Raw genomic sequence first — 26,772 nt, 5'->3', positions numbered from 1 at the left:
TCAGCATTTGCACCCAAGGAACGCACCCAACGGCCCCACGCCCAGCTCCGGCCCCCGAACTCCGGCAGCCCGGGGCTCAGTAACCCCTCCAGGCCGCCGCCGGGCGGAGGGGCGGCACCCGCACCCCGGTGGGCGCACCGCCACCGCCTCTCGGGGTGGGGATGCGGGGGAACCCCGGGCAGGGCCCCGCCGTCAGCCCCGTCGGGGCGGGGGCGCACAGCGAGGCCGAGCTCCCCCTCCCCTCCCCTCCCCTCCCTCCCTCCCCTCCCCGGCCCCGCGGAGGGCGGCGCGGCGCCCCGACGGTACCTGCGTTCCCGGCGGGCTCCGTCCCCGCCGCCTCCGCCTCCGCCCCCGCCTCGGTCACGGCGCAGCGGGCGGAGGGGGCGGCTCGGCGGGTCCCGCGGAGGCGGAGGAGGTGGGCGCCGCGGCGGTGCGCGGTGCCGGGGGCCGGCTGGATGAGGTACTGGCGGCCCCGCAGGGAGAAGGCGCCGCGCATCCCCGCGCATAGGCTGAGGGCGGCGGCGGAGCTGGGGTCCCGGTTGACGGTGCCCGAGTAGAAGCAGCGGGAGAGGTCGTCCTCCGGCGACGGAGGCGGCGGCGGCCCGCCCAGGTACTGCAGGGTGAAGTCCGGGGCCAGGAAGCTGCTGTCCGGCTCCAGCTCCAGCTCCAGCCGCTCCCCGAAGGCGTCCAGGCGGAAGCGCTCCCGGCCGCCGGCAGCGCCCAGGCGCCGCGGTAGCACCAGCGCCCGCCGCTCGGCGGGGAGCTCGGCGCTGCACAGCCCCAGCAGCGCCGCCAGCAGCGGCACCGGCAGGCGCCCCCCGCTCCTCATCGCGGTGCCGAGCTCGGGGCTGGGGAGGCTTGCGGCTGCGGCCGCTGGCTTGAAGGAGCCCTTTTTATGGCTTTGGGGTTTTTTTTCTCTCTAGGTATGTGTCTATGTTCTGGAGTTTTTGCTTTCAGGTTTTGGGGGTCTTAGTCTCTTTCTGCTGGCGGAGGGGCGGGGAGGGCCGGGCGGGCGCTGGGTCCCGCGGTCACTACAGAGGCGGCGTCGGCTTCCCCATGGCCGGGGCGCGGCGGCGGGGAGCGAGGGTCTGCTAGGGGAGCAGCCGTGCCCCCCCGGCCGTCTCTCTGTCCTCCTTCTCTCGCGGCCGTTCCTCCTTCCCGCCGCCTCCTCGGCGCTCCCCAGCAGCGGCGGCCGCGGAGGAAGCTCCGGCGAGTCTCCGCTCGCCCCTGCGGCAGCCCCGGGACGGTCCCGCCTGCACTTCCACGGCCCCGCGAAGCCTCCCGGTCTTGCGGAGCGGAGCCGCCAGCCCAGTGAGCGCCACCCCCCGCACTCCGCGCCGGGCCGGCCGAGCCCCTTCGCTGCTCTCCGAGCGCCTCCGCCGTGCGGGGTGAGTGCGGCGGTCGGGGCGGCCGCTGCCGCCCTTTATGGGGTTTGCCCGGGCCGCCCCCACCCCCGGCGCGGCCCGCCGCCCCCCGCCGCGCCGCCCCTCGGCCCCGGGCCGCTGAGCTCACTGCGTGCGTAACGCGGCCGCGGGCGGCCCCCGCCCCCCCGTTCCCCCCACCGCCCCCGACGGGGCGGGACGGGGCGCGGCGCGGCGGGCAGAGCCCGGGGTCGGCCCTCGGCTGCCGGGCGGGGGGCGGGCTGCGCCCAGCCTCGGCGTGCGCCCCTCCGCGGCTCCCCCTGCCCGGGGCCCGCCCGACGGGCGGCGGGGTGGCCTTTCCCCCGAGGGCAGCCGGGCCCGGCGCGGGGCGGGAGGGGTGCCCTCTCGCTACTCCGCGCTGCGCTCCGCGGGGGCGCAGGTCGCCCGTCGGAGCGCCCGGATGGGCCGCGGGCGCTCCCCCACCCTCTCCCCACCCCCACTCCGGGCCGGGGGCTCGGGGCTCCGCTCGGGGCTGGGGAGCGGCAGGTGGACGGCCCGGAGCTCCTGGCGCGCGGGGGCGGGGGGGTGGGGAACGGGGATACGGGGGAGAGAGGTGCCTGGTTGCGTTCGTGGCTTTTCTTCCCCCCCCCCCGCAATTATTGCCCTTTCATGGCCCTCACAACTGTGCACCTGTACTTCTGGGAAATGGCTCCTTTTAAATCACTTCAACAGAGGCGTTTGCGTGGGTGCAGCCACTGTTCTCCGAAGCCAGAGCCAACCGGAGTGGCACGGCTAATCCACTCGGGGCTGGGCGTGCAACGCGCAGCCCGGCTAATCCTCCCTTCTCCTTGCTGGGGCCTTTTTGGAGGATGAGGGCAAAGAAGTGGTGAGCAAATGTGTGAACGAAACCAGAAGCAGCATACCTGTTGGTGACAACTCCCGGGCTTCCAAATTAAACAAAGATATTTTATTTCAAACGTTTAACTTCGGTGTCAGTCAGTGCTGCGTTTTACGCAAGTGTAATAACTCAGAGGTTGAAAACAGAAGTAGCAAAATAGATAAACCTTGTGAGAGTGCAAACTTTTCTAAAATTTTATGTATCTACTGTTGTCTTAGGATGGAGTGTCCCATTTATGCCACTAAATTTAAACCAAAGGGTTTTCTTCCCAGTTTAAACCATGTCAGATAAACTTGAAGCCATGCTTCTTTGTCAGTTGCACAGATTGCCTGCTAGGTTCTGATAATCCATGACATTCTGTAAATCATACAAGTTTAGAAATGCACGTTTTTCAAAGTTTTACAAAAAACATATGAAAAAATGAACCCAGTTTTCCAGTTACTTATTCCACAAAAGCGCTGCTGTCCCACATAGTGATGAGCAAAATCAGAACTGGGCCTCAGATGAGGGATTTTCCTTGGTATACAGCAGGAAATGCTGGGCTTGAGCAGAGTTTTGGCTTTGAGGGGCTGTGACTGCTGCCCATTAATACATCAGGAATGGAAATATCCATCTGCTTACAGCAGGGGCCTGATTTTTTGCTCATGCAGAAGATGCATGCCCATCTCTACCCTTACCTTTGAGATCTGGTGACATGTACCCGACTCTGCCCTGCTTCTCCTAGGATAGAAAACTTACAACAAAGTTCATTTACACTATTAATTTTGTGTGGCATATGATACATAATTACACTTGTATGGATTTTGAATATTTAGAGAATTACAAGTTTGAAAGTCTAGAAATGTGGTATGCAAAATACAGAATTGAAAGGAAAGCATTTTTATAATTTATTTTTGAACTTACGTTAATTCAAAATAGTTATGTTTGCAAAGAGATTACAAATACTGAAACATCCTAGTTTGTCAGCGTAATTCAGCGTAATTCATAGCTCAGCAGGGACTAGAGCTAGGCCACTTCAGTCTCCACCAAGGACATGTCCACCCAGCTGTCAAGTGCACCTTTGTGGTAATGTTTTGCTGTTATTTTTTGATGTAAAATCTCCAGTTTGAAAAAGTCCTGACCACCTTAAAAGAGCTTTTTAGTGTGAAAAGTCTGCCTGATGTCCCACCAGGTGGCACTCGCCTATAAAACATTTTTCTTGAAGAGCATTTCACTGTTCATCTCCCAGGTTTCAAACTGCTCTGGTGGGAAGTACTGTTCTCGACAGTCCCTGATTAACATAAAATTTTCCTGACCTTTATATCTACATCCAAGAAAGTGCTTTAGTAATGAATCCGGCAACTGCCCTGTTTCCCCCTTAGTGCCAGGTGTGCTGCTGGAACACACAGGCAGGCACATAAATACTTTGCGCTATGTGAGCACGAATCACGTCGTGAAGGAACATTTACAAAAGGTTTGCGTCCTAGAAAATGTGCAGCGTTGCTACACACCACACGTATAGTCTTGCAAGTGCTTAAATCTCTTTCTGTGAGTAACCCCAATGAGTTTAGCTGGTTTATTGAAGACAAACGTGTATATGTATTCACAATCCATATCATAGCTATCATACTCCAACCGTATTTTTTTGTACGTCAGAATTTAGAAGAACTGTTGCAAAATTTAACTTCGTGGAATAAAAACCGAAAAATTGGTTTTAAAAAATAAATTCCTAGTGCTGCCTAGAAAATAAAACACTGAGGGAGATACAAAACCTTGTAACGCGCAGAAAGCCACCAGGTGGCGCTAACAGATCATCATATTGTGCAAGACTATCAGCACACAGTGCAAGAATAGCTATTTAACGGTTGGACATGGTGCAGCTTTAATTTCTTTGCCAGTGTTTGCATAAAATGCTGCTTCTAAAATAAAAAAAAACAACCAAACAAAACCCAAAAAACAACCCCCAAACAAACCCCACACTTTTCCAGCCTATTTGTTTAAATGCTGCAGAATGGGTGCTTCCTTCAAAAACTGTTATAATTTAAAATTAGAACAGCAGATGGCAGATTAGGCCCACTGAACAGGGATTAAAAACCTGCTGAGGTTAAAATTCTCAGAGGAACACTTCCAATAACCTTAATTTTTTTTTTTTTTTTTTTTTTTTTTTTGTCAGAAATGCATCTGATTTGGCAGAACTCTTTCCCTGTTGCTGGTGACTACTGAAAGACTGACCCCCAGTCAATACTTCTATTGTAAGTGCTCTCTTTTTAGTTGTTGAGCAGCGAGCGTGGTTTGGCGTGTGCAGGGGATGGGAATCCATTGTCATTCAGGCTGAATGACTGTACGGAACAAGATCTGTTTATGGAGATCGTTCCGCTATGATGCCTTTTGTAATATGCGTGATTAGCTTAATATTTTTCCATTTATTGTTGATTTTGGTGTCATTAACAGTTGTTTTTTGTTACACAGGATAACAGGGATAAGAGGGAAACCCTCTAATTTTGCCTAAGTGTTTTGATAATCAGCAGTAATGGGAAAAAGCAGAAGAACGTCCATCATCGCTTTAATGAGAAGTATGCATTTTTATTTTGGAGGAGGAGGATCATGTGATTTAACATGGTTATCTGTTTCCCCATAATTTTCTACTTTTACATGAGCTATTTATCACAAGTTGCTGAAAAAAAATAGATGCAGAAATTTTGGAAGCCCCCAAATTTTATTAATAAATAGCCTATATAGGCCTGTATTGCACTCAAAATGAACCACTACCAATTCTTTCTGTTTCCCATTAATAAACATTTATCAAAATTGGATTCCATGGGAACTTGCTCCACCTGTGGCTGCGTGAGTAAAACATTTTATTATTCAGCCAATATAATGCACCAGACTTTGGGGTTCAGGATTTAGGTTAGTTCAATTTATAAAGGTAAGGGTAGCCAGGAAGCTTCATTTAGTTAAGACCCGACAACATTTGTAGGAATAAGAATCTGTTTATTTGATGCCGGTCCTTGTTTAGCTCACAAAGACATTTTCTGTAGGTATTTTGCGTTGACTAACATAATACTGCTCCAGTGATTTTAATACAATTACAGGCATTTTAATTGATGGCATAATTTCTGTCTTTAAAAACTTTTTCTTGGGCACAGGTGAGTGCACATGTAATCCAGGTCACCTAAGGACTCTGTTATCAGTTGTCAAATTATCTTTCAGCCAAGTTTTTTTTGTGGCTTCTTCATACAGGTTTTTACATCTGGTTTATCTGTTCACTCCTGAAAAGCGTGGTGAAAAATGTATGAAGTTTTGTCCACAATAAAATGTTTTCAACCAGGAGTGGAGCGAAATGTCAGGAGTGGAATAAAATGAAAAACAGGGATGGCAAAAGTCAGTTACAGAGCATAAAGACTGCAGCCGTGGGTCTTGATGTTTCTTTACTGTTTATCAGGCAGCTGTAAAATCTCCCTAGTCACCTGTGGTGGCTCTCAGTGTCCTCCTGTGGTGGCTCTCAGTGTCCTCCTGTGGTATATGCATAAGTCATAGTCTTCTGACACGAATAGTAGGTCAGATCCAGTGATGAAGATGGTGATGTGGGTTGTACTGGGACAGATGTGGAGCAGCTTTCCTTCTCTAGCTGTCTGCATCCAAAGGAGGATGGCAGTGCATTGCTAATGGTCTACATTGGCTGATGTACCTGAGCTGAATCGGCTCTGTGCGGAACAGCAGGCCTCGGCCTTGACCAGGAGCTGGCCACGTTTATAACCATGTGTGTAACTGTCTGCTGTGGTATCCCTGTCTGATCGGAGACATCAAAGGCTGTTAGCACCTCCCAGCTTTTTGTTGATTCATGTACTTGTCAGAACCTGTGAGCTAATGCATTTTAAGTGTGATGTTCTAAGAGTAAGCGGAGGCAAAGCTGTACATATATTTACTACTAGATTTCTGGCTACATCAACACCTAGAGGATGGTCTAGCATTTAGTTTTACGTTAACTTCTCCCCGCAGCTATTGTCAGTCACATACCACAGCAAACGTCTGTTATCACAGCACGCAAGTCTGAAGAGGGAGGTCTGCATAAGAATGTGTATTCAGACATGACTGTATCACACATAAAATCACCGGCAAGTCATTTAAAAGACTATTGAAGTCTGACATGTGTATCTCACTTTCTGGTGGTAGTATTCCCACTGAAGAATTTGTGTCACCGTCTAAATTTCTTCTGAACAGCTGACCTAAATCCAAATTTTCATGGTCAAAACAACTGCTAGTGTCAAATATACAAAAAGTCTCCCTGGAAAGACAGGATCAAATAAAAGCAATCAGGCAAAAAAAAATGTTACATTATAGTATGTCTGCAAAAGTGTTTCAGAAGTTAAATATAACTGTAATATTGGCTGCAAAGTCCCTCAGCAACTGGCAGGGAGCACATTCATGCATACCCTGACCTCCACTGACATTTTGATATTTTTATCACACTGTGATTTCAACAGATACTACCCTTTCTCCATGTACTTTAGACAGAGGATTTCACGAGTACTGCAAGAAGTGTTACAGTTTCCATGAAAGTCCTCATAATGAAAACTCATCACTGTACCTATTAATATTTCTTTACCTTTGAGACTTCTGTGTGATGTAGTAGACAATTACCATCACTTAGCAGATGTGGACATTGGCCATGGTGATTCCAAAGAGATTTCCATCTTGCCAGACAGTGCTCTGCTTATTGCTCTCCTGATCTACCTGGATGTGGTGGTCATTCTTTGTGATCAGAGTCTACATAATTCTGATACTCCTTATAAAAAGTGTTAAGAAATTTGAACACAAACCACAAACATTTTTGGTGGAGTCAAATTCCAAGCTGTGCAGTTCCCTTACCCTAGTTCTTGCACAGCCTTGCAAACAATTGTGTCAGCTTAGCAGAAGGTGTGATGCACTGCAGCAAGTGGTAGAAATGGGCAGCTCAGCCTGGAGGGCAGGGTAAGGGCAGGAAACCCACTGAGCTGGTGTTGCTGTCCTATATTACTAGATCTATTAGCTTGTTGCAGTACTGCTTCCATGCTAAACTGCCACGTACATGTCCTACTGTACTGAACTTAACGTGCATGAGGACATCATAATATGTGGATCCATTTTACTAACCCTCTTTTTCTTCTTTACATTCTCCCTTTATGATTTTAATAGCCTCATTTACAAGTTTCACCTTATGTGTATTTTTGTTTCATCCCCTTTTACCCCACCCTTCCTCCCTCTTACGCTGGATAATCAAGAATCGGCAGTAAGTGTATTTAACAAAGGGCAAAAAACATTAAGGAAAGTGATTAACCACTCTCCACTCCCCAAACAACATACATACATGTTTAGACTCATCTAATCTGTGCTTTGCTAAAAGTGGGATTAGAGGGGATTTCCTCTTGGTTTGCAGGGATGGGGTTGGCCCTCTCAAACTGAAGTTCTTGGTGCTCCTCTGAGTCTCGGTTTGTTTAATGGGGAAATGCCTTTATTACTCAAAAAGTGGAGTGAAACTTTGTGGAGAAAAGGGTACAGAATCAAGCAACAGTTCCTCATTACTGCATCCAGTAGTTGAGTAAGTCTCAAAAGCTCCGAGCTTTCGTCTTGTAAAGAGAGAGGCTTTGATATGTCAGTGCATTTTTTTTTTTAAGGCCAAAAGAGTTGTTAGTCCCAGTGTTTTCACTAATCTCTGCACTACCTGCAAGCAGTCATAATGGAGGTCGTCTGTTAGCTTCTATCTTGCTGCCAAGCTGGACCTGTATCACAAGTGGAGAATGTGCTACCCAGCCAAGCATGAAATACTCTTGTCTGCATCTCTTTTATTCAGAAGTGATGGAAATTATATGTAAGCAAGTAAAAATCTCAGCAATACATACCTCAAGGGAGAGAACCTTAAATGGCAGCTTCACTTAACAGCAAATTTGGGGATTTACATCAGGTTCTTTATTTAGATGCTTTAGTCTGGGCATTCATCAATTTATCCCATGACCTAAGCAAGTATTTTAGAAATGCTGCAAAAGATTATAATGCAAAGTCATGATTTTAAGCACAGTTCTGTGTTTCTTTCTTTCATATTTGCTGTATACCAAGATAGCATAAGATGTCTCTAGCTCTTGGGAGACCTAGCTGTGCTACAGCATTCTTTTGAGATGAGAAGCAAATCACCTAATCTTAGGTCCAACAAAAGTGATAAATGCATAAAAATCAGTTGCTGAATCCAGTAGCTGGGTTGACTCTGTTTTTTAGAAGCTTACTGGCTTTCAGGAACCCTCATTAATCACCTTCTCCTAAGCATTATATTTTTGACTCCCTTGTACTTATATGGCTCTCTAATGAGCAATCGCAGTCATGAAGGACAATCTCCTCAAAAGCCCCTAGCAAGTGTTATCCTTATTTAACAGGTAGAAAACTGAGGTACAAAGAGATTCAACAATTTATTAGCAATAAGACAAAATACCTTTGTCACCTCAATGCAATTCATAGACATTTGCAGACCCTCTAGCTCTGCCATAACTTGTTTCAGCTACTTCAGGGCAGGGCTTATGATGTTGCTAATCTCTTCTTGTTTTTCGACAGTTTTATCCACATTTTTAACAGGACATGGGATGGCTACTTCTTATTTTTTTCTGCTTTCAACCCCCCTTATTTTTTAATGTTAGGCTGGAGCTTCATGTTACTTCCTTGCAATTCTTTAATGTTAGGGAAAAAGTAATTGAGAAATCCTTTTTTACTCTAAGGTACAAGGACACGTAAGTCAGTAAGATTTGTTAAGGTGTCTTGGGATAGAACATACACCTAAAAGGTCTTTCTCAGTTCTAGATATATCCATATGTCAATGCTGACCTGTTGTTTTAATCACAAGGTCAGCTGACCTGGAGGCAAGACTTCATCACAGATTTTGTCCGATGCATTGGGATGCTTAATATCTCCATTTCATCAATGAAATTAGTAAAATAAAACGTTGTAACACTAATCTGAAACAAAGAACTATAGGGTAGTGTGGTGGGTTGACCTTGGCTGGCTGCCAGCTGCCCACCCATTTGCTGCTCCCTTATTTGTCCTCCTCAGCAGGACAGGAGGAAGAAAGTAAGATAGAAAAGCTCATGAATTGAGATAAAGGCAGGGAGATCACTTACCGGTTACTATTATGAGCAAACCAGACTTGACTTGGGAATAATTGATTTAATTTATGGCCAATTAATATCGAGTAGGATGGAGAAAAACAAAGACAAGCTCTAAAGCTCTAAAGCCCTTCCCCTACTTTTTTTTCCCAGGCTCAAAGGCACTCTTTAATTCACAGCTCCTCTGCCTCCCTTGTGAGCCGTGTATGAAGATGGGGAATGGAGGGTTGTGGTAAATCCATGGCAGTTCCTTTATGCTGCTCTTTCCTCCTCAGATATTATTCCTGCTCCAACGTGGGACCTCTCCATGGGCTGCAGTCCTTCAGAGCAAACCTGCTCCAGCGTGGGTCCTTCCCGCAGGCTGCAGGGGATCCCCGCTGGGCACCTCCTCCCCTCCTGCCCTCTCCCCTCGGGCCGGCCGGGCTGTTCCTGACCCGTTCCCCCTCAGCGCCGGCAGCGCTGCCCTCCCTCCCGCAGGTTTCCCCACGGCCATGGCGGCTGCGGGGCCCGGCCGTGCCCTGCGCTGGGGCCGTTGGAGCCGGCTGGAACCGGCTGGAACCAGCTGTGCCCGGCACGGGGCAGCCCAGGCCGCTCCCCACAGGGGCCACCCCCAACCCGTGACAGACCCTCCGCACCCATGCCCCGTACAGGTACTCTGATTAAAAACTCTTCAGAAGGGCGATGCAGAACGATATCTTGTAGTTTTCACTTTCTAATTTATTACCTTTTTTCCTGACTTCACTGTCTCTGTCACCCGCTGCCCATCCCCTTGGCCTTTTCCCTCTGACAAGAGGCCCCTGCTAGCCTGGGGCGCCAGGGAGGGGGCAGCAGGAGCAGGGAGAAAGACCACCGCAGTGGTGCCACCTTTGCTGCTGTCGCAGAAGCTAATATCCTCAGCTTTTCTCATCTGCCTATTCACACTGTGAGATTTTCCCAAGCCATGCAAAAACCTAATACCAGGCCCCCTGCTCAGGAATTAAACAGGGTGGGATTGATGATATCCCGTTTTTGGCTGTCCCTTGCTGCCACTTCCTCTGGTCCTCTCTGAGGAGGGCAGGTGAGGTAAGGAGGCCTCTTGGTGCCCTCTGCTTCCCTCTCTGCGCTTTCTGCCATCAAGGGGCTGGGCCAGAGCGTGGCTGTCGGCAGGGAGTGTGAGCACGGCGGCAGCGTGGACCTCCCTTTGCTGCTCCCTTCAGTTTTTGGAAGGTTTTAAATCGATGTCATAGTTCACTGCAGAGTGATGCTCGCTATCTCCCCGGCTGATCTGGAGCAGCTGATGTGAGCCACTTCTCTGGCACAAAACCTCTTTTGCACAACTCTGCATTAAAACTATTATTATACTTTGCCCACGTGATCAGCCCTAGCTGCAGCAATGTGACACGTAGCTCAATCACATAATGTTAACAGGGAGAACTAGAGCAGACACGTAGGCCCCAATCCTGGAAATATTTATAGTTAGGCTTAACTTATAGCATCTTGCTAACCCCTCGAGTGTTCCCAGTATTGAAAACAATAAAATCTTGGCTAAAATATTCTGTTTACAAATGATATGAAGAGGAAGCATGTGTAATGGCTTATACAAGAAATTAAGTTTTTAAAACAAACCACTCTTCCATCCATCCTCTGTGTCGGTTTATACCATAGACAGGATAAGAAAGCATGGCAAGAAATAAAGATACACTAGTAAACAATATCCAGATTCTTATTTTCACTCTTGTTACTGATGGGTCTTCTGGAAAAATATCATTTGTGCTTAAGACCAAACACCATAAAGCCAGTCAAGAAAACTTTATACTTCCATTTAGCATCACTGAATTTATCCTCTTGGCTTTAATATGCAAACCCTTATGCAAAGCCTTTGCTGTTCTGGTGTAGACAGGCTCTGTGATTTCCAGCAGGTATAAAGCTAAGCATGCAAACAGGTTTGCAAGAGATGCTCGGGAGCCCTGTTGATATGCTGCCTTTGCTATGCCACCAACTCTTTTTTGCACAGTGTGGCACAAGGTATATTATTGGTTTGGATGATAAAGTACTGAAAGCAGGGAGCATGGGATGCTCATGAAACCTTTTAATTCAGTCTTATTTCTGTGACTGCCGTGGGGAAGTCACAGCATTTTTGACTGAATGGTTCAGATTGCCACATGGATGCTTTAAAGTTAAAAGCTATAGTTAAGGCAAAAGTAGAAGTTTGGGTCTATGATTAAGGTTGATTAAGGAAAAAAGTCACAGGTTTTGAAATGTCTCAAGCCTTCTAGGAATATGTGGGCCTAAGAAGAGAGGGAGGGGTTAAAGTGAGCATGGAGAAAGCTTTTCCAAATATTATTTTATCTACCAATTAATCTCAGTATTTTGACTCATTCTCTTATTGTTGAGTTCCACCTTCTGTTTATTTAGAGGACTCTAAGTTTTAATTTGAAATATATTTAAATATGTGATTAAAATATTGCAGACAGAAAAATGCATCACAGTTTCACATAGAATAAATTTTTTTTAGCAAAAAAATTGATTTTCTTGCTTGCACAAACTCAGCCATCATTTCTGATCATCCGCCGGGCATAACTGGAAGGCAGGTGCCATATACCCTTATCCGCTGGCAGTGCCCTCTCCTGTTGTGAAAGAGGCCTGGGTCTGATGACTAGTTTGGCCACTGGCTCGCTAGGATCCACAGGGAGTGCAGCTGAGGCAACCCCAAATTCTTTGGATTGCAATTGCCTCTGCCTGCCTCAGCTGCACGCTGAAGCCTGGGCAGAAGCGCATGTGTGGTGCCCCTTGCAAAACGCAAGTGGGTGAAGAGGTTCAAGAGTGTCTTCCAGCTGCTTGTGGCTGATTCGGGCTGTTTAGGGCTCAGTAGAGCTGCTGGCTGAAGTCGTGTGGCTGCTGATGGGCTGCTCTTCAGTGATGTGTTGGCAAGAGCAGGGTGGCACTGGGCTGGTCCAGGGGCAGCCCAGGATATTCCTGGGGAAGTTCATGAGGAACATGGACTGGAGGAGTCTTTCTGGGCCTTTGAGGCTGACATCTTTAGGGGAGGCATGGTCTGGTTACATATTATGTGGCTTCAAAGGCATAAACGAAAGCAGCTGGGGAAAATCCCTTCCCTGAGACCTTCAAGGTCCCATAGGAGGGCTCCCTCTGAGCATGGGCTTACTCTTACACTTACAAAGTAGCACAGCACAATTCCTAATCATCTGGAAAGCGAAAATCAGTGTTAATCTGTGCTGCTTCTCTCACCAACGACGTTTTCTTTCTTGATCATTTAAAAGTCTCTGAGGTTGTTGCTCAATAACATTTATGAACTGGGTGTAGTATGAAAATCCTAGCAAATATGCACAGCTGTCACATGTAACACTCCTTGTAAAACCAAAGCATCATCAAGTATTTAAGCAAACAGGTAAAAAAATTCCACTTTATAAACCCCTACATTTATATAATTCCAGCGATGCCAACTGAGCTGTCATTGCTTTATATGGTAAACACATGAGCTAAAATGGGTTGTGTAAAGAAATTGCTAATAAGACAAAAAAGTGAAACCAAATTTAACTGAGAGGGCCCTGCCAGCTTTATTAATTTGGATTTCAAAGCTCTCCAAGACAAATGTTCTCTTTTTACCTTTTCAAAAGAATTTAAACTCAAAACATACTATTGGAAACAAGCTGAAAAACTATAAACACTCAAGCTGTGACATAAGACACTAAAAGCTCAGAAACGGTAAGAAGTGACAACATTAACTCATGCTGTTTGCTTCAGGGAGGGCAGACAAGCAAAAGTCAATTACGGTGAGGACATCCACTGCCAAAACTGCCAACATTTGTTGCTTTATGTTAATCTCTGTGGCCCCAGTCCCACAGTATTTTTCACATATTGGCAGACAGCTGTGCTTGAACAGAGACCCATTGACGACTTCATGTCATTTGAACATCTCTTTTGCATTTGAGGGCTTTGATCTGTGTGGCTGGAAGTCTCTTCTTAGCTTCTGTCTATAGCAGCATCCTAGCACACCCTCGGCACTTTTTTAGCACAGTGCAATTATTCTTGACTACTGCAACTCTGCAAAGAACTATGGAAATACATTGTGCATTATTTTAACTCCCATTAGATCATTTGATTGTACAGTTATGATATGAGAAGTACCAAAAGCTCCAACTGTGACCAATCTAAGTGGTGAATGTTTAATTATTAGTGTTAATGAAGAGACCAGATTATTGATGACGGAGGCTGCTGCATCCATGGCATCTCACAGGTGCAGTTTCATGATAAGGCCTGCTGTAGATGCACATGGGTAGACCTGCTTTCCGATAGAAGGAACGGAAACAAAGGGTGTGATGTTTGTAAAATTGAACTTGATGAATTTCTGAACTGAATTACATGCGTCTATCTCCTACTACAGCAGAGGAAGGGATACACTGATGAAGTACTTTCCAGACTCATGTCCCTAAAATGCTACAAAGAATACATGTATAAACTCCCTGCTTGGGCTTATTTCAGCATCCAAATAAGCTTGTGAGCAGTGTTTCATTATTCAAGAGCAGGGTAATGCAAACCTTCTGACACCTCCATAAAGCCTCCAAGAAGCACTTGGGCTAGGAAGCAGTGCTTGGGGAGCATTTCCACACGGAGATAAGCTTAATTGCAGACATCAGCATTTGCTGAGGAGGCTGCCTTGTCCAAAGTTTTGCTATGTGTGAGTATGTCATTTCAACCCTAACAGCTAGCAAAAAAGGATCAACTGGTGCTCTAGAGTCCAAGGCCAAATCTACAACAAATACTGTTCCATGTGTGAGTAATTCCTTTGGCTCTGTCTGTGCTGTATCTGGGACCATGAGTCAGGCAGCACAGTACAAACCTTGACCTGCTCTTTGTGCTCCTACATTGCTGGCAAGGGGATATCCAGAGCCCAGCTACCTCCAGGTCCTGTGCCTTTCCCATCTCACGTGAAATTAGGATTTGCTATGGAAAGTAGCTCATTTGTTCTGGGGTAGAATGGGATAAGAGGTAGAAAAGCCTCTCGTCTCTATGGGGAAAGGAAACCCTGCTGAAAGCATTACCTACTTCACTGAATTTGTTCTTCCCTAAGATGAAACCAGTTGACCACCAACCTTTTCAAAGGGATGTTGTCATCTAATCCTATTTTAGACCATCTGTTGAAAAGACGGGGGTTTAAGGCTAGATTTGGTTATTAGTTACCATGTACCAAGTACCATGGGCATAGTATTTCATGTGCACTTTTAATTCTATGGCATCAGTTTAGGTCTTAAGTCGTCTTTTTGGATGGTTGGGGGTTTTTTGGTTTTGACATATGATCTGTTTTTAGAGTTAGCAAGGAATACAGAATAAAGACAATATAAACAATTTTTTTAAATTAGTTTACTCTTGGTCTTATGTGAGGAGTCAGAAGAAAGAAATTTGGTGATATAGGGCGTGGCTGGGATACATAGATAATTATCGTATAAAATAGCACGAACATTGGCCAAACTTGGAAAGAAACAGTGTTTCTAAATAGGAGTGTATTTGGTGCTGGGGATTTGGGGATTTCTGTGCTAAGAAAGGGTGGGGGGATTTCTTTATGCAGCATGGAAACACTCCCAGCAATTCTTCCTCACATTGAGTTTGTCATCTGACTACTGCCACTCAGCTGTGTATGGTCTTCACTTAACTGCAGCTGTGGGGAGGGGGGGAAGGCTGGAAGCATTTTGATGCTGGAAGAAGACTGAAATCTCGTAATTAAAGGCACACACCTTTTTAAATGATTTCCCCTGAAAAATTTTAAAAGAATGAATGCAGGACACTTGAGCTGCTACATAGGTGTCTGCTGCCTATCAAGGTAATCTGCAGTTATCATGAACCAAACAGTGTAAGCAGAGGGTGAGATCTGGTTGATTTTACAGAGGTGCACATATACTCCCACGCTATAGGAGTGCCTTGAAGGAGCTTGTAGAAACTGCAGTATTTGTCCAGTTTCAAAGAGCTCCTCCAACCCGTTTTCCTTTCAATTCTCAAAGTAGGTACATGAGTGCTACAGGCACTTCCCATCCCCAGAATCTCCACAACAGCCTTGTGCCAAGCAGGAGGCCTAAACGCCTGTTTTCTCATCTAGCTGTCAAGCATCAATCTGCCTCTATGGTTTAATTACACCTGCTGTCACCGGTTGTACCTCCTTGCCTTTGTTTCACTGATTCTGCCAGGCTGGTCCCATGGTGGCAAATAGTGCCCCCATTCCTGCACCCCCGACTAGCACAGCTGAAACCAGCGCAGCCTGCTTCATCTCTGCCCATTTCTTCTTTAGAGTGCTCACATACATTAGAAAGCAAAATCTTATGGAGAGCTGTAATCTAGAATAAAACCCCCAAACTCTCTGGAAACAAGTTTAGGGAACTAGTAACACATGGCTTCCTAGCCAAGGGAATGATGGCAAATGCGTAACTGATTTAATTGAACTGTTCTGTAGTATTAGGACCACCCAAAAGATGGCACTAAACAACCTTTAGTCACACACACAGGCAAAATTTGCTGATAATACTCAAAGAAATAGTTCACTAGCTTAATTTTGTGTTTAAAAGTAGAAGTCACAGAATCACAGAATGGTCAGGTTTGGAAGGGACCTCTAGGGATGATCTAGTCCAACCCCCTGCTAAAGCAGGTTCACCTACAGCAGGTTGCAGTTACATCCAGGTGGGTTTTTAATGTTTCCAGAGAAGGAGACTCCACAGCCTCTCTGGCCAACTTGCTCCAGGGCTCTGTCACCCTCAAGGTAAATAAGTTCTTCCTCATATTCAGGTGGAACTTCTTGTGTTGGAGTTTGTGTCCATTGCCTCTTGTGCTGTCACTGGGCACCACTGAAAAGAGCCTGGCCCCATCCTCTTGACACTTGCCTTTAGATATTTTTGTAGATGTTGATCTCTTTCCAGTCTTCTCCTCTGCAGGCTAAAAGGTGCAGCTCTCTCAGCCTTTCCACATAAGGGAGATGCTGCAGGCCCCAGCCATCTTTGTAGCTGGACCCTCCAGTAGTTCCCTGTCTCTCTTGAACTGGGGAGCCCAGCACTGGATGCAGCACTCCAGATGCAGCCTAACCAGGGCAGAGTAGAGGGGAGGATCACCTCCCTCGACCTGCTGGCCATGGTCCTTCTATTGCCCGCCAGGATCCCACTGGCCTTCTTGGCCCCAGGGGCACCCTGCTGGCGCATGGACAACCTGCTGGCCACCAGAACTCCCAGGTCCTTCTCTGCAGACCTTCTGGAAGACAAACACTTTTATATAAGCAGATAAACATTGTACTGTAAATATTACCTTTCTAGACCCACATGAAATATTTGAAAACATGAAAATGTAATATTTTGTAAGTGAAAATGTGTGAAAATTACTTAGGAGTTAAGCACTGCACTTAAACTATTTGTTTCTTTAGAAGCTACTGATGTCATTGCTGTACATTGACCTTTTAAAATCTGTGGTTATTTGGCCAAAAGTGCTGTTAATTTATGTGGGTGCAATGTGGAATGATTCCAGCAATGCCCACAGAGCTACATGGAATGACAAGTGTTAGCAAGGGGAAGCTCTGGCCTATTGTCATTGCGTTTTTTAATAGGTAGGGCTGATTATTTTGATATTTAGATCAGCTTAGTTGTCTGTGATGGGAAGAACAAGACGTGTTTCCACTAGTCACCTTCCATTTTATGATGGAATAGCTGAAGGAGCAAAAACCATCTCATTCATACTTATAATCTCTGAAAATTCAGTAATGGGATCCAACTTATAATAGATCCTAAAGATGAGAGTGTTCAAAAAAAGTGCTGGAGGAGGAATCCTCACATCCTGTAGGAGCAATTATTTACTGTGCCTTCAGTTTCATGATTTTAATCAAATACCACATGTTAATAATAAATGATACAAATGAAAGAACACACATTTGCTTAGAGCAGAAATAATCTAGGTTACCAAAAGGAGTTGAGAGGTCTGATGCCTTCCACAAATGTTTGATTCCCCTGGATTGTGAGGCTTCTCTTTTGGATGTGGTTGCCTGTAAACCTACAGCTGATGTAGAAGGATAAAAAGAAACTTCCCAGGAACCAGGAGTGATGTAGTGGGAATCGAGCAGTAGAAAGTCTGCCCAGATAGAAAAAGTTCTTTCACCACTTTCTCCAGAGCTTGTCCCCTCAATGAGTCCAGTATTTTGCTCACTTCTGCCTTCTTACTGCCACACCTAGCACAGATGCATACGGAGTGTTGAGCTCTCCATAGATCTATGCACTCATGAAATTAAAGGCATGTAAAACAATTTGTCAGCTCAGAGAAGGGAGCCAAGGTTTTACATTTGAATAGGATTCCCCTCCCCCCCCCTTTTTTTTTTTTTTTGATAGCTCAGGTAAGGCATTTAGCTGATATAATAATTTGGTTATAATATGGTTAAGTTATAGCCACTATTTAGTTCTAATTGAAAAAAGAATCTTGCATGTCAGAATTTTCTTCAGGGAATGAGCTGGAGCATATTCAAGGGAATTTAGTGGTACCTGTGGAAAAACTTTGCGCAGGCATGGAAGCAGCAGCTGGCTTGATTGCATTTATTCACCATGGCGTAATGAAGCCAAAAAAGAAGAGATAGTGGATGTATGCATACAATGAATGGGCAAAGAGCTGGGTTCTATCTGTCCTTATAGCACAGCAACAAGATCTACTCACTGAGAGGTTCTGCACAACACATAGCATTCAAAGCCACCATATTTTTCATGATTACATTTTGAATCTCATTTTCACAGTTTGTTGAAGCTAAAGGCTTACCAATATTAGATGTATAATAGGGATACTGAGTTGTAACAGCGAGTACTAATATATAATTCAATATTTGAGTTTAAAAGCTCTGTAGTAATGTATCATTTTAATATTGCATGTCAAGCCTAAGTGAAACAAATACTTGCGCATCCCTCCAAGGCCTTCATAATTTGATTTTAAATGGCTTAATCTTAGTAAAAAAATATGCAAATAAGTCTTAGCATAAAAATTAGATCACTCCACAGGAGTATATTTTGGGGTGGGGGGAGGGAAGGAAAGCATTTTTCTGACAATCACTGCGATATGTATAACCGTCACATTATGAGGGGTTTTGAATTCACTGCAGATATTTTCTATACCAAAGAGGATGTATAGTTTCTAACACAAGGTTAAAGATAACTTTGCAATGAAGTAAGAGCTGGAGGATGTAAGGGGAAGGGATGATAGGGAGGGAGAGAGTCTGAACTGGAACATTACTAATTCTCACAATGGTAGCTCAGTGAAAAAAAATACTGCAGAACAAACCTGCCTTCATCCAGTCAATTTTTGGAAAGAATTGCAGCCCTTTGGAGCTGAGTTTTTACTTGAAAATCTTTGGAAACTGGATACTGCTCCCAAGAACTTTCAGCCCTTTTGGAGCTGGGATGAGATTCATCTCACTCAGCTTCAGACATCTGCACTGTAGCTGCCTATATCTGAAACCTATCTCCCTTTGTCTCTAGAAAGAAATACACATTTGTAATGTGCAATTCATCTAACCTGTTATGGACGTGTACTGTAGAGTGAAATGAATAGCATGTGTGAAGTGCCAATTTTATCCCTGTTCAATCTAAAAGGCACCTATAAAGACTGTTTCAGATGCAGATTTGAAAGTCCATGAGAGAAAACCCCTCCCCACTGTCAAAATAGGTTTTTAATTTTTTTGGAAGACTATGAAACAGTTGCTACAATTTTATGTATTTAGACTTTAAAAAAAAAAAATAGTAATAGGAACAGTGTAATACACTCTTGGCAGACAAAATGCTACTGGAATAATTTATGACATCAGTGTTTGTCTTTATAGACCAACTTGCATAGAAGTCAACCATTGTACCACAGGGCAGTCTGTAGAGCAGTTGGACATCAGGGATGGATTTGCCTGGTCAAAGGTGGAAGCCTTCTCCATATCTAATAACCTAAACCCATGGAGAGAAACAAGAGCTTGTGGGCTGTGTTCATCTTACCCTAAGGTCAATGGCAAGAGCCACAAGTTTGAGTGCCTACTTTTCTGTCAATTAGCACAGGTGCCTAGGCTGACTAAATAAAGCCACTTGAAGAGCTACTGTAGGTAGGACCGATGCTCCTGTCTGCTGCGGGGAACTGCTTCCTTCTGTGGATGCCGCTACAAGGGGGGACCTGAAAGAAACAAATGGCTGAGAATGTCAACCTGATGCTGAAAGCAGCTGTGAAAAATCCTGGTAAAGGAGGAACAGTTGTTTTATATCACTATTTTGGAGCCTAGAAGACCATGGTACGTTCCTGGCTGTGTTTCTGCTCACTGTGTGACTTAAAACAGGGTAATTATGACTTTTATGTCTTCCAGTTGCTTCAGCTGGGAAACAGGGGCAAGGATATCTTCTGGTGCCTCTTTGTTTGTCATCACTTCATTTGACCTGTGTAAGCATAGGCAAGTTCTGAAATCTTGCAGCTCAACTTCACCATTAAGGGAAATGTGGGGATATTTGATTAGGATTATGCTTCAAATGGCAACACTTTCTTTGAGCTAGGTTAGTCCTGGATCAACCCAGCATAGCTTGTTTGGGAGAAAGTCCAAGCAATGAATCAGTGAATCCTTGGAGATGCAAACTTCATTTTGTGGCATCATTCGTATATGCTTTGCCTTTTCTTCTAATTTCTTTTCATTCTCCTGTTGTTGCAATGCATGTTGGCTCAGGTTTGGGAACTGGAGACAAAAGCAGTGAGCAGACATCCCTGTTGGTGTGCAACCTTCTTTTTTGAAACTACTCCACAGAGGGGGCTCATGTAACTCTGCCATTAGCCACACAACTTGCTTGCACACCAAGAACATGCGTGAGGGGGCCTCTTGATGACTCCTGCCATTAAGCTAACCAGTGGGAAGGCATTTCTAAATACTCTGAAGTCCTATTGCAATAGCTCTTTATTGTATTATAGAAGCTAAAATGCCTAACATAGCTATATAATACATCACTTGCATGGAGGCAGTGAAAATAATTTTGAAGGTAAAAATCTCAGTAAGGCTGGTACTTCATGGGGAGAAAAAGAGTTTTAATCAGTGAGAACTGCATTAACACAGCATACTAGGCAATGCTGAGCTTGGAAGCATAACTGTAGTAATATCGTCGTCACAATTTTGGATTGGACCTGTATCTCTGCTGTTACTTTTCCTTTCCCTATATTTTTCATAACCTCAGGCTTGTACTGTATGTGCTTTTGGGTGCTTGCACTGTCTACACTGTATTTCTGCAATTTGTTTGCAAAGTATCTTGTAGGCTGAAGCTACTGTGGTGGAAATTATTAATGATCACCATGTGCAATGCCTAATTAGTACTGGAACTTGAGCCTTGTCTTCTCACACACCACCAAAAATCTCACAGTGACTTGTATCATGATGGTTGTGTTGCATGTTAATAAAACTTCCAAATTTAGTCAATAAGAGAATTCCTGCTTTTTAAGTGGCTGTTTGTCTCGTTGTCACAGTTCTTGATTAATTTGATTTTTTGACATTCTTGCATATTTGTATTAACTTGCTATACAGGGGCTTGAAAGAACAGCACATGAAACTGTGCTCAAGTGGCCTGTTACAATTTTTTCTCATAATAAAAGAGCATGAAATCATCCAGCTATCTGCTGGAAAATGTACTAATTATTTTGTGAGTGGGTAAAAGGTCACAGCCAACAGGGCAAGGGAAAGACAAGGAAGCTCCACATAACTGTGCATTGGAATAATGTCTAGGGAGAGAACATAATATTTATAAATACAGTCAATAAAAATAATTGTAAAGCTTTTCTAAAAGCTTTACCCTGTTGTCAAACAGGAAATTTAGAATTATTTGTGTCAAGACCAGAAAGGCCTGCTCATAGAAGCAGAGTTTTGTACTAGCAAAGCACAGGAACATTTTATTTTCAAATTCATAAAGCAAACTTTGATCATCATGCAGGAAATATGCGAGACTCAAGAAATCCTGCCACTGACCTCTATGGTAGAATAAAACTAAGAGAGAAGGGGAAATAACTAACAAATTTTTTAATTACTATTATGGCAAGACTTTTAAGTCCGTTTGAATCCCAAACATGCATTCTAAGAAAGGAAAACATTTTCTTTCATTGAACAGCCCTGAAGAGTGGCTGGGTTTTTCTCTACCATAACCCGCTCCCCCCCCCCCCGCCCCCTGAGATTTTTTTTTTTCTTTTTTCTTGCATGTACGTGTAAAAATACAAAGTCATTTGCAAGAAGTTCACTTAATTCCTCACTCTTAGCTCACATTTGTTACAGATTTTGTTTTGGCTTCCAGTTTGCCAGAAGGGAAGGGAAGTGTGCTCAAGCCAGGGAATGCTGCTGTCCACTGAAAAATGTGTTTGGATGGAGGAGCTCTTTTTCATGGATGGATTGTGGCTTTTGGCAGCAGAGGTGGCAGGTTGCCATAACTACTATACCATTAAAGAAAAAAAAAAAAGGTTTTAAGTAAAGAGACATTTTTGAAATTACTCTTTTATTAACAGCCCTGGTAGAATCAATCAGTTCAGTATGATGGGTGACAGGTTACTGAATGTGGTCTCTTGGGTGTATGCTAAGGGTATCCTTTTAGGGCTATATTCAGGCATTGGCTTGTAAGGTACATAGGGGAGGAAAATATGTAGACAGCCAGAGAACTGAACATAATCTGCCTTGCGTGGGATTTCAGGGCTTGGCTAGAATCACAGTATGGTGTTAAATAGCGCACTAAAAAAATAAAAATATATGTTTTTCAAAAACTTTAAGGATGGGATTTACAAATTTACTGAAATGATTTAGAAATATGAGTTACATTTTAAGTCAACACTAAGGGCTGCCTTAACTGTAGATATAACTTAATATGTATCTGTATTCAAGTGACAGATACTACTCAGATAAAAAGCCCAGATATAGCTGGTTAACACTGAATATTACTGGAGTAGACCCAGAGATGGTTTATACTGGGTCAAACCCAGACAAAGGTTTTTCATCCTCGACATTGCACCACATATTATTGTCACTGGCAAATTGCTTTGGCACTTTTTTTTGTGTGCTGTTGGAGTCAGAAAACATTTCATACTGCTAAAATAACCTCTGTCTGTTGCCATACAGATACCAACATAGTTTTTGTGGTCCTCTGGCTACTCCCCTGCAGTGCTTTGAGATGTGTCCCAAATGACCGAGCTATTTATTTACTCACGGGACCTTTACTGAACTAGTCACGTGAATTGGACTCATACCCCTGCTTAAACAGTGGCTGCCGGGCAGGCTTTATTCCTTCATTCTCACAAATTTCTGGGGTCAGAACCTATGAGACTGTCTCTCAAAGAGCCTTTGCAACCCATGGTCACGGTGCACCTTTAGCTGCGACCTTTACTCTGGTCCCGTGGAGAGAAGAAGTGCTCCCATGTTTTGTTCAGCCGGTGGCTTTCTCTTGTGTGTCAACATCAAGACCCCTTGGGGTATTTGTTAATCAATCTGAAATCTAAATCCTTTGTCTGTGAGGTGCGTTTCCTATGGTACATCTTACTAGCCTAAGCACGTGTATCAAAGAAACTTTTTAGTTTACCCACCAACCCTTTGCTTTAAAAGCAGGTGTTACATGAGGAAGTACATTAGGAATGACTGATTCACTCACACCCCTTTGTGAGTTGTAATGTATATTACAGCTACAATTGCTTCCATGCAGCAGTAGGAACCTCCTGGCATATCTAACTAAATAAATCACCTAAGATTTTATTTCAAGCTTTAAAACGGCTTAAAATGATGAACCCATCTGGGCTGCAATCTTCAGGGTTTTTTTAGTAACAATATCCACATTGTCATAAAAAATCGGGCCATGAAGTGTTCAGCTATTACTTCTAATGGAAATCCATATTTATCCTTATAGAACCAAAATTTTTTGTTCTTTACATTTATCTGATAAGTTTAATCTTGTATGAAATTATCCTAAACTGTCTGAGCTCCCTTCTGAGTTACTTCTTGTCCCTTGCTGTATCTAACTGAAAAGTAAAGCATTTTTTCCTCTGTCACTACTCCCTTCTCTTATTTTAGCTGTTCTGCTTTGTATCTTGAAGTTTACCCCAATGGATGGATTTCTGTAAGATCTAAATTAACTCCTTGAGCTTTCCAAAGGTTTTGGATGCTGTCTGGTTATAGCTTACACCCAGCCTCAAGACAGAAAAGATACTGTTTGTAGATACTGTTCCTTCTCAGAGCTTTTCCCCCTCTTTTTCTTTGTAGTTGTAAATAAGAAGTAACTACATCTCCTACTTTTTTTGCTGATGTGTTTTTTTTTCCCCCTCCTTAATCTACTTGGTCTTCAACATCCTCTTTTATATATTTCTAGAAACCTGACTAGCTCTGAAAACAAACCAGGTGATGACTTAAACATTATGAGTGCAGCCAAAGGAAATGGCTCCTGGGGTAGAAGGTGCAGGCTCTGGGGAACAGGAGCCTGAGACTGGAGCTGTACTGGGAAGGCCTTCAGCAGGCTGAGGCAGGCAGAGACCTTTTGGAGGCAAAGTTGTTCCACAGTAACCTCGTAACTTGTTTTAGGTTCTAGCTCTGGCTTGCCTTAGGAAACTTTTTTTTGGGGAAAAAAACCTGCCAAAAATACACAATGAACTCATCCCAAAATAATAATTACTCTGATGGAAAGGGAAAGAAAACATCCTTTGGTTCTTTCTCCTCTTCTCTGAAGAAAAAGTTCATATATATTACTTCAGATCACTATTTTGTTTTAACCCGGTGAAGGGATAGCGTTTTGATGGTGATTTCCTGCATACATGAAGAGGCTGAGGTTTGCACAGAGAAGTCCTGCAACTTCCCTTCTCCTTTGAAATGAAGCTGAAGAGCATTACAGCGTGCCTGTGCAGCCAAGAGTCTGACTGTGTATTTTGGCATTTGAATGCCAGACTGGTTGGTAATTTCCCCTTAAATCCTTTCATAGCTCAAATTCCTGTTGAAAGAACCTATATCTCCGTAGCCACTGGTTTACCATACGGAGTCTGTCTGTGCTCTCTGCGGCTGCTCTGCCGTTCAGTGTACCCCTCAGAAGCAATGCCGTTTCATGTGCTTTTATTCGGTTGTGTGCAGCATATATTTAAAATGAAATATTGGCTGAACCCCCTTTGGATGGCTGTCAGATCTTAGTATGCCACATAAATATCAGTGTGAAAACATTCCTCCCAGCCCACACAGAATGCATCTAACACTGTTTTTTCTGGACAAAACCAGCGCTAGCACAGCGAGGCCTTCAGCAAAGGACCACTTCCAGTGGGCAGGGCCCTGTCTTAAATTGACCACTTTAAAGTGCTCTGAAAGTTTCCAGTATAATTTTCGTTGCCCTTTAGTTACAGACCACCTTTACTAGGTAACTAAGCTTGTTTGCCAACCCGTTGGGTAGCTGCCATCTAAGCAATTGCCTAGGTGGCCTGCTGCCAGCTTCCAACTGTTTCAAGATGTGAGTTACCTGATGCTCTCAGGCACTATGGGACCATAGCGATGTTCACTGCGCCGGTGCCTTCCTGCTTACCAAGCAGATGTTTCTCTGTGGTACCTTCATGGCCTTAGGGCTGCACAGGGTTGGTTTCCAGTGGGCCTCCCTACTGGATTGACAGTCAAGTGCAATTTGCACATTTTTTTGCAAGGATGTGCACCAATACATGCATATGGACCTTCTGTGGTTATCTGCCTGGCTCAAGAAGAATTTACGTCTGCAAACCTTATAAGGGCATATGGCCTTCAATCATCACAGCAGATAAGCAAAATTATCAATGGGCACGAGAATACCCAGCTCCCACCAGCCAAGGTCCTGGGCAAAACACCTGCCTCCGCAGCAACTTAAACCTTGAAAGGAGTAAGTGCCTCAGTGCCCCTGGCGCAAAAAATGCAAAATCCACTTCGACTGCATTCCCTCAAAGTAACACCCCAAATATGCAAGGGAGGGGGGGGGGGGGGAAGATGACTAACAGAGCCAGCGCTATAAAAAGGTTTAATTTCTGATGCACACCTGTGCAAAGCACTCGGATGAGCTAGAGATAGGCATGTTCTTGCACATACACAGGATCTGAACGTTCAGCCAGCTTCACCCCTCGAGACAGCCCCAGAGTCAGTGCCAGCGGGGCTCTTGTGCAGTGCTGCCAGGCTCACCCCCTGCTCTCCTCTTCTCCCAACAGTCACGAGAGCAGGGGACACTGTTCCTTTGCTGCCCATCTGGCAGCAGTCATGACTTACTGGGAAGCGTTGCTGCTCACCTGATTCAGCAGAACTCAGGCTTGTGCAGTCAGAGATGTGCAGGAGGGTTTGGCTTTAATTCTACATATTTGGGTCCCTTAGGTAAAGTCTTACTGAGACAAAGGAATAGATGGAAGAAATAAAGACACAGCAGTGAACCAAATTACAGGTAGGCAAAAACGTATGCTTATGAGGTTCCTGTGGCAAAATTCATTAAAGCCAACAAAGATTACAGAATGTAACACTTCTTACCCCTTATGCGTTTCGAGGCATCTCTCTCTCTCCCATACCTATGCACATGCATTCTCCAGAATTTCATCTGACTGTCCTGTCTTACTGTATTTGTTTAGCAACACTTGGAGCAGTGAGACTGTGGCGGCAATGGCTGTTTTAATAAGCTCATCCTTAAGTTGCGTGTGATTGCTACAACAAAGCTTTCTTGAGCAGCTGCTTAAAAAAATGTCTGTGCACTTTCACTTAGACATACTTTTCCCAGAATAATCAAGGGAAAGAAAAGAGATTGCCGCCCTGGTCCTCCAAGCATGGAAAATAATATTTTTTACTTGACTTTTGTTAAATTATTTTTCCCACACATTTACTCTTCAACCCTATCCTTGGGTCAGCTTAGAATGCCAAGTGATCTAAGTATGATGAATTTATTACTTTGAACTTTGCAGAGCACAGCATAAGGAGAGTGAGGTAACAGTGTAAGCAGTGTGGAAAAATTGAATGTTTTCTAGTTTAATTATTGGATATAATTTGAGGTTTCCAAACTTTTTTTGTTGTTTGTTTTTTGTTTTGTTTTGTTAACAGGATCAGTTTGACTAGAGGATTGAAATTGGATCAAACCCATCTTGCATCCTCACCTAAAAATGAGATTTGGGTCTTCAAGTTCAGAATCTTGGGAATAGAAGTCTCCCTCCTCATGTGTAACTACATGTAATTTCTGAAGAGGTGAAATGCCACATTGTGAAGAGATGGAAAATACATTAAGACAGAATGAGTTCATCTTCCTGATACAGAACAGTCCCTGCACTGTAATGGGATTATGACAGTGCTGGACATCTGAGAAAGTCTATACTGCTGTGTCAGCCCTATCTAATTTGTATACAAATGGATTTCCATTCCCAGTAATGGCTTTCTCTGAGCTACTGTGGAAATAAAAATGGAATTTTGGCAAGA

At 44.5% G+C, this 26,772-nt stretch overlaps 1 protein-coding gene and 1 long non-coding RNA gene across 4 annotated transcripts in view; one reads left to right on the top strand and one right to left on the bottom strand.

Annotated features, from left to right (window-relative positions):
* The window catches only part of ADAMTS1 (ADAM metallopeptidase with thrombospondin type 1 motif 1), an 8,704-nt gene extending 7,326 nt beyond the window's left edge, over nt 1-1,378 (bottom strand). The window contains exon 1 of the mRNA XM_080376349.1: nt 307-1,378. Within this exon, the coding sequence (XP_080232475.1) occupies nt 307-829 (523 nt within the window). The 5' untranslated portion in view covers nt 830-1,378. The remainder of the gene's footprint in view (nt 1-306) is intronic.
* Nucleotides 792-26,772, top strand: LOC308059278. 3 transcript variants are annotated; one of them, XR_013926189.1, is made up of 5 exons: nt 792-923; nt 4,412-4,490; nt 4,708-4,811; nt 9,638-25,759; nt 26,404-26,772. It is a non-coding gene; the product is annotated as an uncharacterized lncRNA (long non-coding RNA). The 3 variants fall into 3 exon arrangements; XR_013926188.1 differs by having other exon boundaries at nt 25,693-26,772; XR_013926190.1 differs by having other exon boundaries at nt 9,638-26,772.

This window comes from Falco punctatus (genome assembly GCF_963210335.1).
Source record: "Falco punctatus genome assembly, chromosome: 2".
Taxonomy (NCBI): Eukaryota; Metazoa; Chordata; class Aves; order Falconiformes; family Falconidae; genus Falco; species Falco punctatus.
The sequence above is the reverse complement of the archived record's forward strand: the minus strand, read 5'-3'. Positions and strand labels throughout refer to the sequence as shown.